Genomic DNA, 13,682 nt, shown 5'->3' on the forward strand with positions numbered 1-13,682 from the left:
ACCAGATAAGGGCGGTTAAGGGGCAAAATGGTAAAACGCTAGCCACGGTAGGCGCTATAAAAAGGCTCTTGCCGTGCCCTGTAGGGGGGATCGAAAATAGAGTATATTTTTGGAAGTGAAAAGAAAAAACAGAGCAAGAAGAAAAGAAAAAAGATAAGAAAGAAAACAGAGAAGAAAAGAAAGGAAAACTAAGAAAAAAGAGAGTTAGTTCAATGGGCATGCACCAATAGATCGGTTTCCCTCTCTCCCCCTTCAAATCTCACATTCTTCCAAAACGCAAACAATGACTCTTTCTTTTTTAGGCAATAACCATTCAGGTCCGACTCCTTCAAAGCCATTAATCCCCACGGCAGGATCTTTTTTTTTTTTTTTTTTTGGATTATTTGCATTGAGAAGAGGCGTTCTCTCCTCTTTGACTTTGCTGCGGCAGACTAAACTTAAAACTTAATTTATGCCTATTTAAATTAGCCAGTATTATTTTCTTCATTTTTCTGTGATTAATATCATTATGACTGTAATCATGCTTTATTAACAGGGAATGCGTAGCCATTTATTTAAATAAGTCAAAGTACTCTGTTTTAGTTATTATTATAACTGCCTGCTGTAATTCGTCTGCCACAGTTCTGCTTGCCGTAAATTTGCTCCTGGCAGACAAGACATAAGTTTGTGCACAAACCGGCCTAAGTTGAGTTACAATTGGACCGACCCCAACTCTCTTACTCAGAAACACTAGGGCCCATCATCGCAGGAGGCAGCCCAGCCCATTACTGCAGAAGGCAGCCCAATATACCATATACAAAAAAGGCCCCTACAATACTTAAATTAAGTTTCATACTTACAAGTTTGTTCATGAGCATATTATTATATTTATAAGGAGAACCATGTTCAAATCCCTCTACTCATTTTCTATAACAATTAAACTATTATACATATATATATATATATATATACATACACAGGCACACACACACATTTGGCACACTTGTCAAACTTATCAAATCTAATGACAAAAGTTGTGTAGCTTAGTAACATTGTTTTGATTCCTTTATAAGAGCATCCACAGTAGTGGAGCTATTTACTGTGGAGCTATTTTTTTAGCTATTTAGCACCGCAAAAAGTTATTTTATCTATTTTACCTATTCATTTTACAAAATATCCTACAGTAGTGGATTTATTTTAGTTTTCAACATAATAAAATAATATAAACATCACAATAAAATATTCATCATATACAGCATCATCATCTCTATCTTTTTCTCTCTCTTCCTCTTCATCTCTCTCTTCTCTGATACAAAGCAAGCAAACCACCACACCACAGCAACAATCACACCACAGCACACCGCGACAATCACACCATGGCAACAATCACACCATGGCAACAATCACAGCAACAATCACACCACAGCACACCGCGACAATCACACCATGGCAACAATCACACCACGACAATCACACTAACACACCACAGCAACCCACGAATCAAAAACCCATCACCATCGACCCACAGGCCACAATCCACCGACCCACATCCATGAAATCCACTGATCCATAGGCCACAATCCAATCAGACCATACCCACGGCACAAACCCAGCACAAACACAAACACAAACCCAGCATAAACACAAAAACAAACTTAGCACACATACACAAATCTAGCACAAACTCGGCGACGATGGGGCTCGGGTAACAGATTAGCGATGGGCCTTCGGAAGATGGGGTCTTGGCCCACCAAAACCGCTCGACCCGCGGCCACTAGAATTGAAGGCCGATTAACTCGATCACCACCGCGGTCGGCGAGCTTGCCGGTGAAGCAGAGAGGAGATGAGGGAGGCGCTAGAGGAAAAAAATGAGAAGGAAAAAACAGAAGAAAGAAGAGATGCCAGAGAGAGAGAGAGAGAAATAGAAAAATTCAAGGCGAAAATGTACTTTTCGTCCCTACATTTTGGGTCAATTCCCATTTTGGTCCTAAAATTGATTTCGTTGCAAATTTAATCCCTAAAAAAAGAAAATCATTTTTAAAATCATCATTGCCATTAACCAACCAACGGAAACCTCCTATGTGGCAGACAAAATGCCTTACTTACTTACGTGGTGCTGATGTGGCCATTAAAATATTATTTAGAAAATTATTTGGCATTTTTAAATACCACGTCAACATTTAAATTATAAAAATTTTAATTCCTTAATTTTAATTAAATTTTTTTTTAAAAAAAAATTAACTTTTTTTTAAACAAAAATTTTACTTTCTTTTAATTAAAATGATTTTTTTATTTATTCCAATCTCTAAGATTCATATTCATAGCAAAGCAAGTTAATCCTTATTTTCTTTGTCTTTCTTGTACTTTCTTTATAACCAAACACATCAAAACAAAATAAATAACGTATTTCTTGTCTTATATTTTATTTTATATTTATTGCTTTCATTATTTTATTCTTTCTTGTTCTTCCCCATAATTAATCTCCAGCAAAGAACCCAACCCCAAACCCAGATCTTAACCAAACGCTAAACCCATACCTCCAGCAAACCCATATCTCCAGTAAAGCAAACCTTAGCCTTTAAACCCATAAATTTTTTTGGCAAACAAACACAGAAAAACCCATAGGAAAAACAAACAACCCCCCCCCCCCCCCAAAATCACCACCACCGAATCAAAGAACATGAATATCAAATCCAAGCAAAAGAATAGAAACCCAACATCTAGTAAAGCACCACCACCGAATCAAATCTTCCAAAATTTCCTAGCAACCAGCAAAGCCTTAACATCAAATCTATAAAAAATCCTAAGCTAAAAACTTCCAAATCAACCTTAAAGAGAGGAAAAGAGAGACGGTGAGGTAGAAAGAGGTGTGAGAACCATTGATCTCGACTTCACAACCACTGATCTAGGCTCCAATACTGAATCGGTGACTGGGGTTTTGTACAACGGAGCCATATCAAATTGGCGACTATGGTGAGTTACCGAATCGGCGGACCCAAACTCCGATCTTGAACAAGTCTTGAATGATTTCGATGGCGGTGGCCTCATCATTGAGATTAGAGAAAGTTTGGGTCAGATCGGCGGATGAATGAGTTCGACGACGGTGACCTCACCACTGAGATTAGAGAGAGTTTGGTTAGATCGGAGTTTGGCAAATCGGCGGAGATGATATTTTGAGAGCATATGGGTTTAAGAGAGATTCCGTTGAGGGTGAAGAGAGAAAGAGAGAATTAAAGATAGAGTTTAGAGATGTTTTAAATTTGATCACTGTTGAGGAAAAAAGAAAAAGAAAAAGAATTAAGGTTAAAGAAAAAGAAAAAGAATTAAAAGGATAATAATTAAAAAAAAAATAATTTTAATTAAATTAGATTTAAGGTTTTTTTAAATTTAATTTCTTTTTTATTTATTTATAAATTTTCCGATGTGGCTTTTAAAAAAATATTAAATTCTGATGTGGCATTTAAAAAATGCCAAATAATTTTTTAAAATAATACTTTAATGGCCACATTAGCTCCACATAAGCAAGTAGGGCATTCCGTCTACCACGCAGGAGGTTTCCGTTGGTTGGTTAATGGCAAGAACGATTTTAAAAATGATTTTCTTTTTTTAGGGATGAAATTTGCAATGAAATCAATTTTGGGACTAAAATGAGAATTGACCCAAAATGTAGGGACAAAAAGTACATTTTTGCCAAAATTTAATGAGAGAAGAGAGAGAAATTTAATAAAATTTATATATATATATATATATTTATATATATTTTAGCTTCTTGCTATAGTGCACATTTATTTATGGATGTGCACTGTAGCAAGAAGCTAAAAAATTTAGGTATGCCTCCACTGCTGTAGCATGTATTTTAGTGTTTTGGTGGAGCTAAAATAGCTATATAGCTATTTAGCTCCACTGCTGCAAGTGCTCTTAGGAGAACCAAGTTTAAACCCCTCTACTCATTTCTGTAAAAATAAAATTATTATTATTATTATATATGAACTCTAATGACAAGGATTAAGGTCTTTGGATTTTTGAATAAAAGCCCTATGCAGCACTTAACTAAACAAGATCACATTCATATTTCACACTTACATGTTATTTTTTCGGATCAGTTAGTAATACGGTAATACCACTTATTTTTTTCTAATTGGAATTTCCATGAACAACTAAAACTTTATTATAACAAATTAACACAAGCATTACAACAAACACTACACAAACAATTAAAAACCAACCTCATCTTTCTCCTTTTATGGCCTGCATCAAACGACCCTTACTCTCCATTCATCGCCATCGCCACCGAGCCTGCACAAATAACATCCAAAACACCATCGTTGTCGCCAATGCAACAGGGCTAAATGACCAAAATACCCCTTTGGTGGCATCATAATTTCAAAAAGAGGAAACCAACGCAAAAACCTTACAACATACGACCTCAAGCCCAACCTCAATCCACCTCGTCACCTCTTCGAGTCTTTTCACCTACTGATGGTGAGGATGACAACAATGAAGATGATGAAAATGGAAATGGTGGTGGTGATGAACTGCTGATGAGGAAGATGAAGATGATTATGAAGGTGATAATGGGTGTTTTTGATGTTGTTCGGAAATGGGGGGATTTTCATAGTTGATTGGTGGGAGGTTTTTTATTTATTTATTTATTTATTAAAATAACTATAAAAGCCAAACAATTTTGTTAGTTAGCAATGTTTCCAAACTATTTAGAAAAGTAACAACTCGAGTCTGTTAGACTCGATTTCACTGTAGCAAATCGATTCTGAAATACTCGATTTCCATAAGGTGCGTGGCTAAGGTGGATTAAGAAAATCCACGTGGAACTCAAGTCTCTAAGACTCAAGTCCCTCCAACGGACCAACTCAGAAAACACGAACCACGAACCCACAACAATTTTTGTCTAGAAAACACGAACCACGAACCTACAACAGTTTTTGCTCCAACTGAGATCGTGATTCAACAGTTTTTGCTCCGATTGAGAAAACACAAACCCACAATAGTTTTTGCTCCAATTGAGATTGTGATTTGGGTTTGGGATTTTGAGAAATGGATTTAGATGAAGAAGGAAGAACTAAAAACACAAACCCACAGCAAAAAATATTCCTCCAGTGCCGAGATCGTCAAACCCATGGCGCTCTAGTGCCGTAATCATGATTTTTGGGTTTGGGATTTTGAGAAATGGATTTAGATATGGGTTTGGATTTTTGCTCTGATTGAGATCGTGATTTGGGTTTGGGATTTTGAGAATAGATTTAGATGAAGAAGGAAGAATTGTCTTGGGTTTTTGGGGGTTTGGTAGAAGGGAGTGGAACGATAGATGGAGAAAAAAAAAAAAAAAAAAGAGAAAAAGAACGAAGGAAGAAGATGGTGAACAGGAAATCAAGTCTTAAAGACTCGAGTTCCACGTTGATCTTTTAGTCCACCTCAGCTTTGCCAACACACAGAAATTGAGTCTCTTAAACTCGATTTGCTACAGGAAATCGAGTCTAAAAGACTCGAGTTGCTAATTTCCTAAATAGTTTGGAAACGTTGCTAACTAACAAAATTGTTTGGCTTTTATAGTTATTTATTAAAAAAAAAAAAAAAAACCCTTGGTGGGAAGAAGGAGCAATTATCGTGGGTGGATTTTTTTTTTTAAGGATTGGTTTGTTCACATTCTTTTGGATCTTCATGAACCAAAACCAAATCATCATCCACCATTTTTTTTTCTCTTTTCAATTCTCTCCCTCCCAACTCTCAAGGAGGTGGTGGGAGTAGGAAAGTGTGTTTCCAAATGTCAAACATAAGACACTTTCGAACATATAAGCACATGCAGAAATTCACTATTTTTGTCATAATACCGACATCACTTTCATCTCAAATTATTGGACCCAACTAAAATTCATATTTGTCTTCTAATTTTATTTTGGTTAAATTGAATGCTCTAAGTTTTAAATTTATTTAATTCAGGCTCTTCATTTAATTTTATTAAAAAAATTCCCTTTCAAAAACATATTTTTACATGAAAAAATCTATAAAACTAATAAAAATATTTTATAAATTTTTATGTAAGAATTTTAAAAAAACTTTTTTCTAATTAGTTAATTGCATACTTAATAACGATTTTTTTAAACAAAATTAGACAAAAGGTCTGAATTAAATAATTTTAAAATGGTGGGGTCCATCATGAATGTGAAAGGAATAAACACAATTTCTCCGTACTCCGAAAACATTTAAGAATTTTATTTTATTTTATTTTTATAAATCCAAATAGATTATAATACTAGCTAGTTTGATCCCATTTTGGTAGGAAAAAATATATTGTTTTAATTTCATTTTGGAAGTGGAAGAGTTTGTATTATCTCTTTCTAGAAGAGATGGAAAGAAAGAAACAGTGCGGTTTTAGAGTCATTATTCACATCCATTGTTCTATCTTCCTTCCAATAACTGCTACGCCACCACCTTTCCTTACTCTAACAACCACCAAAGCATTTAACAACCCAATTTCTATCGAAATCTTTGTATACCTCTACTGTCCAACCGGGTTTCCATTAGGAAAACCATTTTGCGGCGGAATTACGCCTTATTATGGAGTGAAGCTCCTAAATTGGAGGAATTATTCAATCATTTTAGAGGAACATTTCAATAATGTTAAGTAATCCTACCATCCAATAATATAATGCCATGTATTTAAATTAATAAAGTAACGTCCTAGTCAATAAAATAAATAAATAAACCCTTCAGATGAGACCATCACCACCACCTTCCCCGGTGCTGATAAGTTCTCTGCAACACCACCGAAAAAAAAAATAAAATAAATAAACAACAACAACAACAACAATGTTAAAACACCATCCACCACGCCCATTTTCAGATTTATAGTAGCATAATGGTGGCCCTATTCATCAAATGCATACTTTTTTTTAGGTTTAGATTTTCCACCATCCTCACTAAATTCATACTAGATCAGTGAGAGTGAGAATGGTGTCTAATGACTCAAAGCTAAATAGTTGCTTCCCGCGTTGAATTGGGGAAGGTGGTGATGATAGTATGGTTATGAAAGATTTAATTATTTTATTTTATTTTATTTATTTGGACAGTGTAATTAGAATTGTGAATATGATCTAACTCAATTAATTTGTACAAATAACATTATATTATTAGGTAAGAGGATCACTGGATATCATTGAGATGGTCCTCCAAGAAGACTAATAATATCTCCTTGGATTATATATGAGTTCCTTAGCTCAAAGCCACCGTTGTGCTTGGCGAGACTGCTCTTCCATAGCATCAAAACATTGAGAGCTGCCTCCATAAAACTCAGCCACCTTGATTTTTTTTTCTTTTTTCTTTTAAGTTTCATAATCATCCCCCTCCTGCATCAAGTCCATAGGACCCAACATGACTAGTCCCTCCTTACTTGCCTCTGATTGGAGCCCATTACTATGTCCCAGCTTCTTTAGGTCACTGTTTTCTTTAATCATTGGGCCTACCTCAAATGTTGCTTTATTAGGTCCATATATTACCTTTGTTGCTCAAGTGACCCACTAATCCATCCACCCACCCATTGCCGTCTATCTCTATTATTCAAAAAAATTATAAACGGCATGCCGTTTAGTGTGGGAAAAGAAAGCAACAAAAACACTTTCTTCCAAAACAAAATTGACCGCGAATTGAAGTGTCTCCAATCTCCATCTGTGGCGACTGGCGTAGGATCCCTGGCTCGCCTCAGGGTAGCATGGACAAGATTGTGAGGTCTCACTCTCAACCGTGGTTGTTTTCCAGTAGTCATGAATCCGAGGGGTTGTGCCGGTTCACCTCTCACCACGGCGCGGTAAGTACTGATTAAGCTTGTTTAAGTATTTGAATTCTGTTCAACTTTGGTATAGTAGTTATGTATTTATATGTTGGCGTTAATGCCGGAGTTATATCAGTGATGGTTTAATAATAGCACATAACTATGTGGTTGTTCAATCTATTTGTAAATTGCACTGTCCTTTATGGTGGTAAGCTTCTAGAGTGATTGGTTATCTTGAAATGGCATGATGGGTTTTAATTATTGAGCTGAGAGTTGGGTTATAAAACAAGTACACATGGAGTACACCCACGATTAAACCCTATAAAGGTTTTGATAATTTGATAGTTGGGGGAGGGGGGATTTGAACTGTGGACGTTTTCGTTGGAAACACTGGAAAGTGCTAGTTGAGTTACAACTTACAAGGTTGTTGGCGCCACAATTCAACTCTAAAGTTACAATGATCATTAAAATCTAGTAAGTTGGAAGAAGAAAATAACCCTAACTCGTCATCCATTCAAACAAGATTCTAAAAAACTGCAGTTTCAAATCTTAAAAGGTCCTTTCACACCCCTCAAAGTTTCTAGCATTCCTTTCCCGCCAAATGCACCACATCAAGCAATGAGGGATCACATTCCAGATTTGTGGGGTGGATTAGGACTGACATTTTTCTTAAAATTTTTTTTGTAACAAAATTCGGTGGTGTGGGCATGGGAGGAAACCTTGCCACTTTTACTTCAAAGTAGTTGTTTTCATGGTAAATTTTAATCAATCTCATGCTCAAGTTCATGGACAGGAGAATTGTCTAATACAGGTTTCTTTTGAATGTGTTGATAGTAGGAGCTTCTTTACTATTTTATTTTCTGTAGGTTATTTACAGCTGCTGACAGTGATGATGTCTCCACAGCTATACAGTTCATCTATAAGGCAAGGCCATGGACTACATTGATGGCCGTTGGCTGGGAATATGGTGCAAACATGTTGACAGAGTACTTGGCAGAAGCTAGAGAGAATACACCTCTTATAGCTGCCACATGCATAGACAATCCATTTAACTTAGAGGAGGCTACAAGGTTCTCTCCTTATCACATGGCCATTGATCAGAAGCTCACTGGTGGATTGATAGATATTCTAAGATCTAATAAGGTTGGTGATTGCTTTCAATCTTTTGTCTATTTTGGTTCAAATGCTTTATGCCGCTCCATTCTTGCATTGTTTTAATGTTGAACAAACATAATCATTGATGTGGTATGCTTTGAATTGTGTTGGCCACCATTTAAGTATAATAACTTATTTTTAATTTTTTAATTGGGAATAACTTATCTTTAATGTCTACTTAACTTCTAGGAACTATTTCAAGGCAAAGCAAAAGGGTTTGACGTGGAGAAGGCTTTATTGGCAAAGTCTGTTTGTGATTTTGAAAAAGCAATATCTATGATATCTTATGGTTTTGAGGTACTAGAATACTTTTATTCAGAGTCTAGCACAAGAGACGTGGTTGGGAATGTGAAGATTCCTGTTCTCTTTATACAGATCAAACTTACCAAACTTTAATACCATCATGCTTTAATTTTTGTTTAGGATTAGATTAGTCATGTCTGCATCTGTTAACTGTTTATAAATCTTCCTATAGATACTCTATTTATTTCAACAATTCTTGGCCTTTTTTGGTTAAAAAAAATCAATTAAAAGTGACGGTTTACTAAAACTTATTTTGGAGCCGTGCTAAAATTTCCCTAGTTTCACTTTTTAAAAAAAGAGAGAAGAAAGAAAAAAAGGGTGTAAATATTTATTCCAAGAAAATTTTGTAAACTGTTTTCTGTTGGAAACAATAGAGCAATGAGCTATGTTGTTCAACTTTGTCAGTAATCAAAGTCGCAAAGCCTTAAGTTTTGACCAAGTGAAATACTTCAAAAAATCTTTCATTAAATATTCATAATATTGTTTATAGTACAAACCCACACCCCAACACCCTGTCAGTATGAGAAAAGGTCTAACTAGTTGTAAATCCATCAATTTATCAGAATGATGATGGGACGGTAGCACTATTCTCTATCCCACGAGGCTTGATAGCAGAAAATCTGTTTACAAGCCTGCTCTTGTGTTCTTGTTTGCCCTTTACTGTTGTTGCAAGTGGCACATCTGTCGTAACCTGGTGCCAGCAACTTACGATTGAGGTAATAGCCTTTTTTAGTACTCCTCTTGTCTTACTGACCAATTGAAGTCCTTGCATATCAGGATTTTGTTTGATTGGTCTCGGGCTTGGGAGTTTATGCATTGTACTTTGATTTTTGATTTTCATTCTTCTGTTAGACTTTCTAATTGGTTTGCTTGTATTTGTTTTTCGGTACTTTGTGCTCCTCATTGTGAACACAAAGTACTTTTTTCTCCTTTAATAAAATCTTCATTACTTATCCAAAAAAAAAAAGAAAAAAAAATTTATATAACTTCCCTTTGAAATATCGGTTGCTTAAACTTACTTTATTGCTTTATAATCTATATATAACTTTTAAGAAACATGTTGAGGTTAAGCAATAATAAGCATATAATATATTCTGGATTCTTTGCAATATTTTGTTTTAGTCCAGGTTAAGTGTTTGATATGGGTTGATCATTGAGTTTATATATACTTTTCACGTCTTAACTTAGACCTTCATGAAAGTCTCACTTTTGATTATTTTTTGCATTAACTGAACCTTATGAATCTGTATGTAAATTTTTTTTTTTTGGTGCTAAGACCAAGTCTTGTATAGGGAAATTCTCACTTAATGGGATTCTATGCTGAGGCCAAGTCTTACGTAGGCACCCCATTACCTACACTATCATGCTGCTCCATGAATTGCTGGATTTTTAATGGTAACATCGGTAAAAGCCATGCTCTGAAATCATACACCCCCTTTTCAATATTCAATCTAGATATTGTAGAGTTATGACCATCATGTAATGTTCCAGATAGTCAAACCTGATTCTTATTTGGTACTCTCTTATAGTCTTTATACTATTTTCAGGCCAAAGCATGTATGTATTTAATGCATCTTGGTGATACCTTTGGGATCAGGGCCTCCATAGGTAAGGGTTAGTATTTTTTTATGAAGAACGTACAGTTATGTTTCTAATGAGCTCTAGCTCAATGCTACATCATTTCCTTATAAGGGCAATGTGAAGAGTGAGGCCATGGGTTCAAGATCCATTAGATGCATGTGTAATAACTAATAAAGAGAAAAGAATACAGTTAAGTTTTTCCTTTCAATTTTCAACCCTAATTGAATTCACTCCATATGATTTGTCACGAACAAGCTTTTAAGGTTAAATTTTCTGCTATTTCCAACTTCTCAATCTTGACAAATATGGGGCATCTTCTCTAGTGTCTGATACTCTTAATATGATTCTCTGGCTCTCTTGAAGATGTGGTTGATAATGGCAATGACAGTGGCTATTGTTATTATTATTTATTTATTTCTACTAAAACCCCCTGCTGAAAAACTTGGTGGAATTTAACTCTGCATTCTTGCAAATGATATTCTAATGTGGGGATGTGCAGTGGCTGACAGCAGTGGAGCTGGGACTTCTGAAGGGCCACCATCCTCTCCTAAAAGATGTGAAACCCTTCAAAAGGCTTAGCTCTTGTGGAAAGCAGATCATCTGATAAGAATGATGAGGTTGATAAGCTCTCGGATCTTACTCAGCCAAACGCATTGAATGGATACTCTGTGGATCCTATAAAGGGTACGCTTGAAGATAGCGACACTGTTGCTAGTTTATGCTTAAGTTCCAGACGAGATTCCCAAGAAAATTTGGAAGCTGAAGATGCAGGTCTGCAAGAAATGGAAAATGGGGCTTTGCAGCGGATTAGCTCTGTTGATTCAGAATTGGTCAAAGAGGAGGAAGTCAGCTCGGTAGATGCTGAAAGAGGTCAAGGGCTACAGACAGCACAAGTGGTTATGAATATGATTGATATAACCATGCCTGGTACTCTAACAGAAGAAAAAAAACAGAAGGTAAGGCTCAGAATTCTCATTTCTTTGTTATTTTTGACATGATGTCACTTCTACAATCATATCAAGGCTTAGAATATCTGATTTCTTTTGATATTTGACTTTTCATCTGGCCTGTGATGATTAGACTCACATTATCTATCTTGGAAGGGAGAATAAGAACCTTTTACGGAGTCACATCAATTAAAATTATATAGAAAATTAATTGTTTTCTAAGACATTTCTACCTGCTACTTGATAGTATGCATTGTTTTTTTTAATTAAAAAAAAGGAGGATTTCTACTGGCTCCTTGGTGACTTGTGGTACTTGGTAGGGAATGCTAATTTCTAACATGTATTTACTGTCACTTCATTGCTTACCATAATTGGGTATATTCTTTGACATTTATTTTATAATAATGTCCAGGTCTTGACTGCTGTGGATCAAAGAGAGACAGTTGTGAAAGCTTTGCAAGATGCTGTTCCAGAAGATGTTCGTCAAAAGCTTACAACTGCTGTAACTGGAATTTTGCATACACGAGGCACAAACTTAAATTTGAATGGACTTCTTGATATTGCTCGGATAACTGATGTTTCAACAGGATTGAAGGCCTAGATCCAAGAAAAAGTTGGAATATCAGGTGGAGAAGGTTTAAACACTGACCATCTTTCTTCAGACCAGATAAAAAGGGCTGATGACCTCACAGATTAGCTTGAATGACGCTCAAAAATTATTTCACCACAAACTATGCGGGTTCAAATGAGAATCAGTAAAAAAATTGTCCACTTAATTGTTGCGAAAATTGTTGTAGCTATAATTTTAGTTTCTTGCCTTTTTTTATAAATTTATTAAGCTTAAAATGCAAAATTGATTTTCTAAATTTCATATTTTGTTATTTCAGTCCTTTAAGTTTTAGTTTTATTATTTCAATTCTCTAAGTTTTAAATATAGTTAATTTAGTAATCCATTATGCCTCTGTTAAGTGCTGCCGTTTATATAATAAGATTCCCTATTTAGATTTCTTCATTTTGTGTATTAAAATATCATCACACAAATTCTTAAACTCTAAAAACTAACCCTATTTTTTAGTTAAATAATTTTACATTTAAAAATGATGTAGCTGCCTCCAAAGCCCTTTATATTGCATCAGAGATTGGTATTAGAGAAGCTGTTCTTAATGGAGACTCGCAGGTTTTAACGTTAAGGTTGATCAATGACAAAGATGTTCTGTCATACAGTGGGTTGCTTATTGAAGATGTGCGACGCTGCCTTTTTTTTTTAATCAATCAATTACGTTGCTCTTTTTTTTTAATCAATTACATTACTCTCAAGTTAAGAGAGAAAGTAATAAAGTTACTCACAGTCTTGTCAAGTATGTTGTACATATCTCAAACTTTATTGTGTAGATGAATGATGTACCATCACAATTTCTTAATATTATCCAAGCTTATTTAGCTAGAATTTTTTAATAAAAGTTCAGTCTTTCCTCTCAAAAAGGGAAAAAAAAAAAATAAAAAATCTCTAACACAAAAATATCCTAAAAATTATAACATTATCTCTATCTTACTTTTAAACATTATTCCGTATTTCACTAAACCCAAAATAAAAAATAAGCATATTTTTTTATTTAAATAATTTTAAATTTAAAAACACAAACCTGTTAAAAAAGAAATTTACTATTTTTTAAAAATTCCTAAGTTTTAGACTTTTAAACTTTTATCAAGTACAGAAATATCTTAAAATTAAAACATTATCTTTATTTCACTTTTAAAAATTATTTTACTCTTAAAATAAAAAATAAAAGAGAGTCTAGTGTGTATATATATATGTATATATATTTTTTTTAATTTAAAAAAACTAATAAATGTTAATTAAAAAAAGGAAATAAATTAAATGGAACGATGTCGTTCTCCTGTCCGCTAAAAAACAAAACAAATCCCCACTTCTA

At 34.6% G+C, this 13,682-nt stretch overlaps 2 protein-coding genes across 3 annotated transcripts; both read left to right on the forward strand.

Moving 5' to 3' along the window:
* Positions 1 to 7,754: 7,754 nt before the first annotated feature.
* LOC115964442 (embryogenesis-associated protein EMB8-like) lies at positions 7,755 to 9,313 on the forward strand. Its single transcript, XM_031083752.1, has 3 exons — positions 7,755 to 7,798; positions 8,629 to 8,905; positions 9,107 to 9,313. Exons 1-3 carry the CDS (start codon positions 7,755 to 7,757, stop codon positions 9,311 to 9,313), a joined length of 528 nt encoding a protein of 175 aa, XP_030939612.1.
* A 1,017-nt stretch (positions 9,314 to 10,330) lies between these two features.
* Positions 10,331 to 12,558, forward strand: LOC115963312. Of its 2 annotated transcripts, none has more exons than XR_004085793.1 (3): positions 10,331 to 10,828; positions 11,301 to 11,757; positions 12,161 to 12,558. XR_004085793.1 is itself a non-coding variant. In XM_031082273.1 (3 exons), exons 2-3 carry the CDS (start codon positions 11,584 to 11,586, stop codon positions 12,347 to 12,349), a joined length of 363 nt encoding a protein of 120 aa, XP_030938133.1. In that variant the 5' UTR covers positions 10,333 to 10,834; positions 11,301 to 11,583; the 3' UTR covers positions 12,350 to 12,558. The 2 variants fall into 2 exon arrangements, 1 of the variants encoding a protein (XP_030938133.1); XM_031082273.1 differs by having other exon boundaries at positions 10,333 to 10,834.
* Positions 12,559 to 13,682: the final 1,124 nt, after the last annotated feature.

Source organism: Quercus lobata, chromosome 10 (assembly GCF_001633185.2).
Source record: "Quercus lobata isolate SW786 chromosome 10, ValleyOak3.0 Primary Assembly, whole genome shotgun sequence".
NCBI classification, from domain to species: Eukaryota; Viridiplantae; Streptophyta; class Magnoliopsida; order Fagales; family Fagaceae; genus Quercus; species Quercus lobata.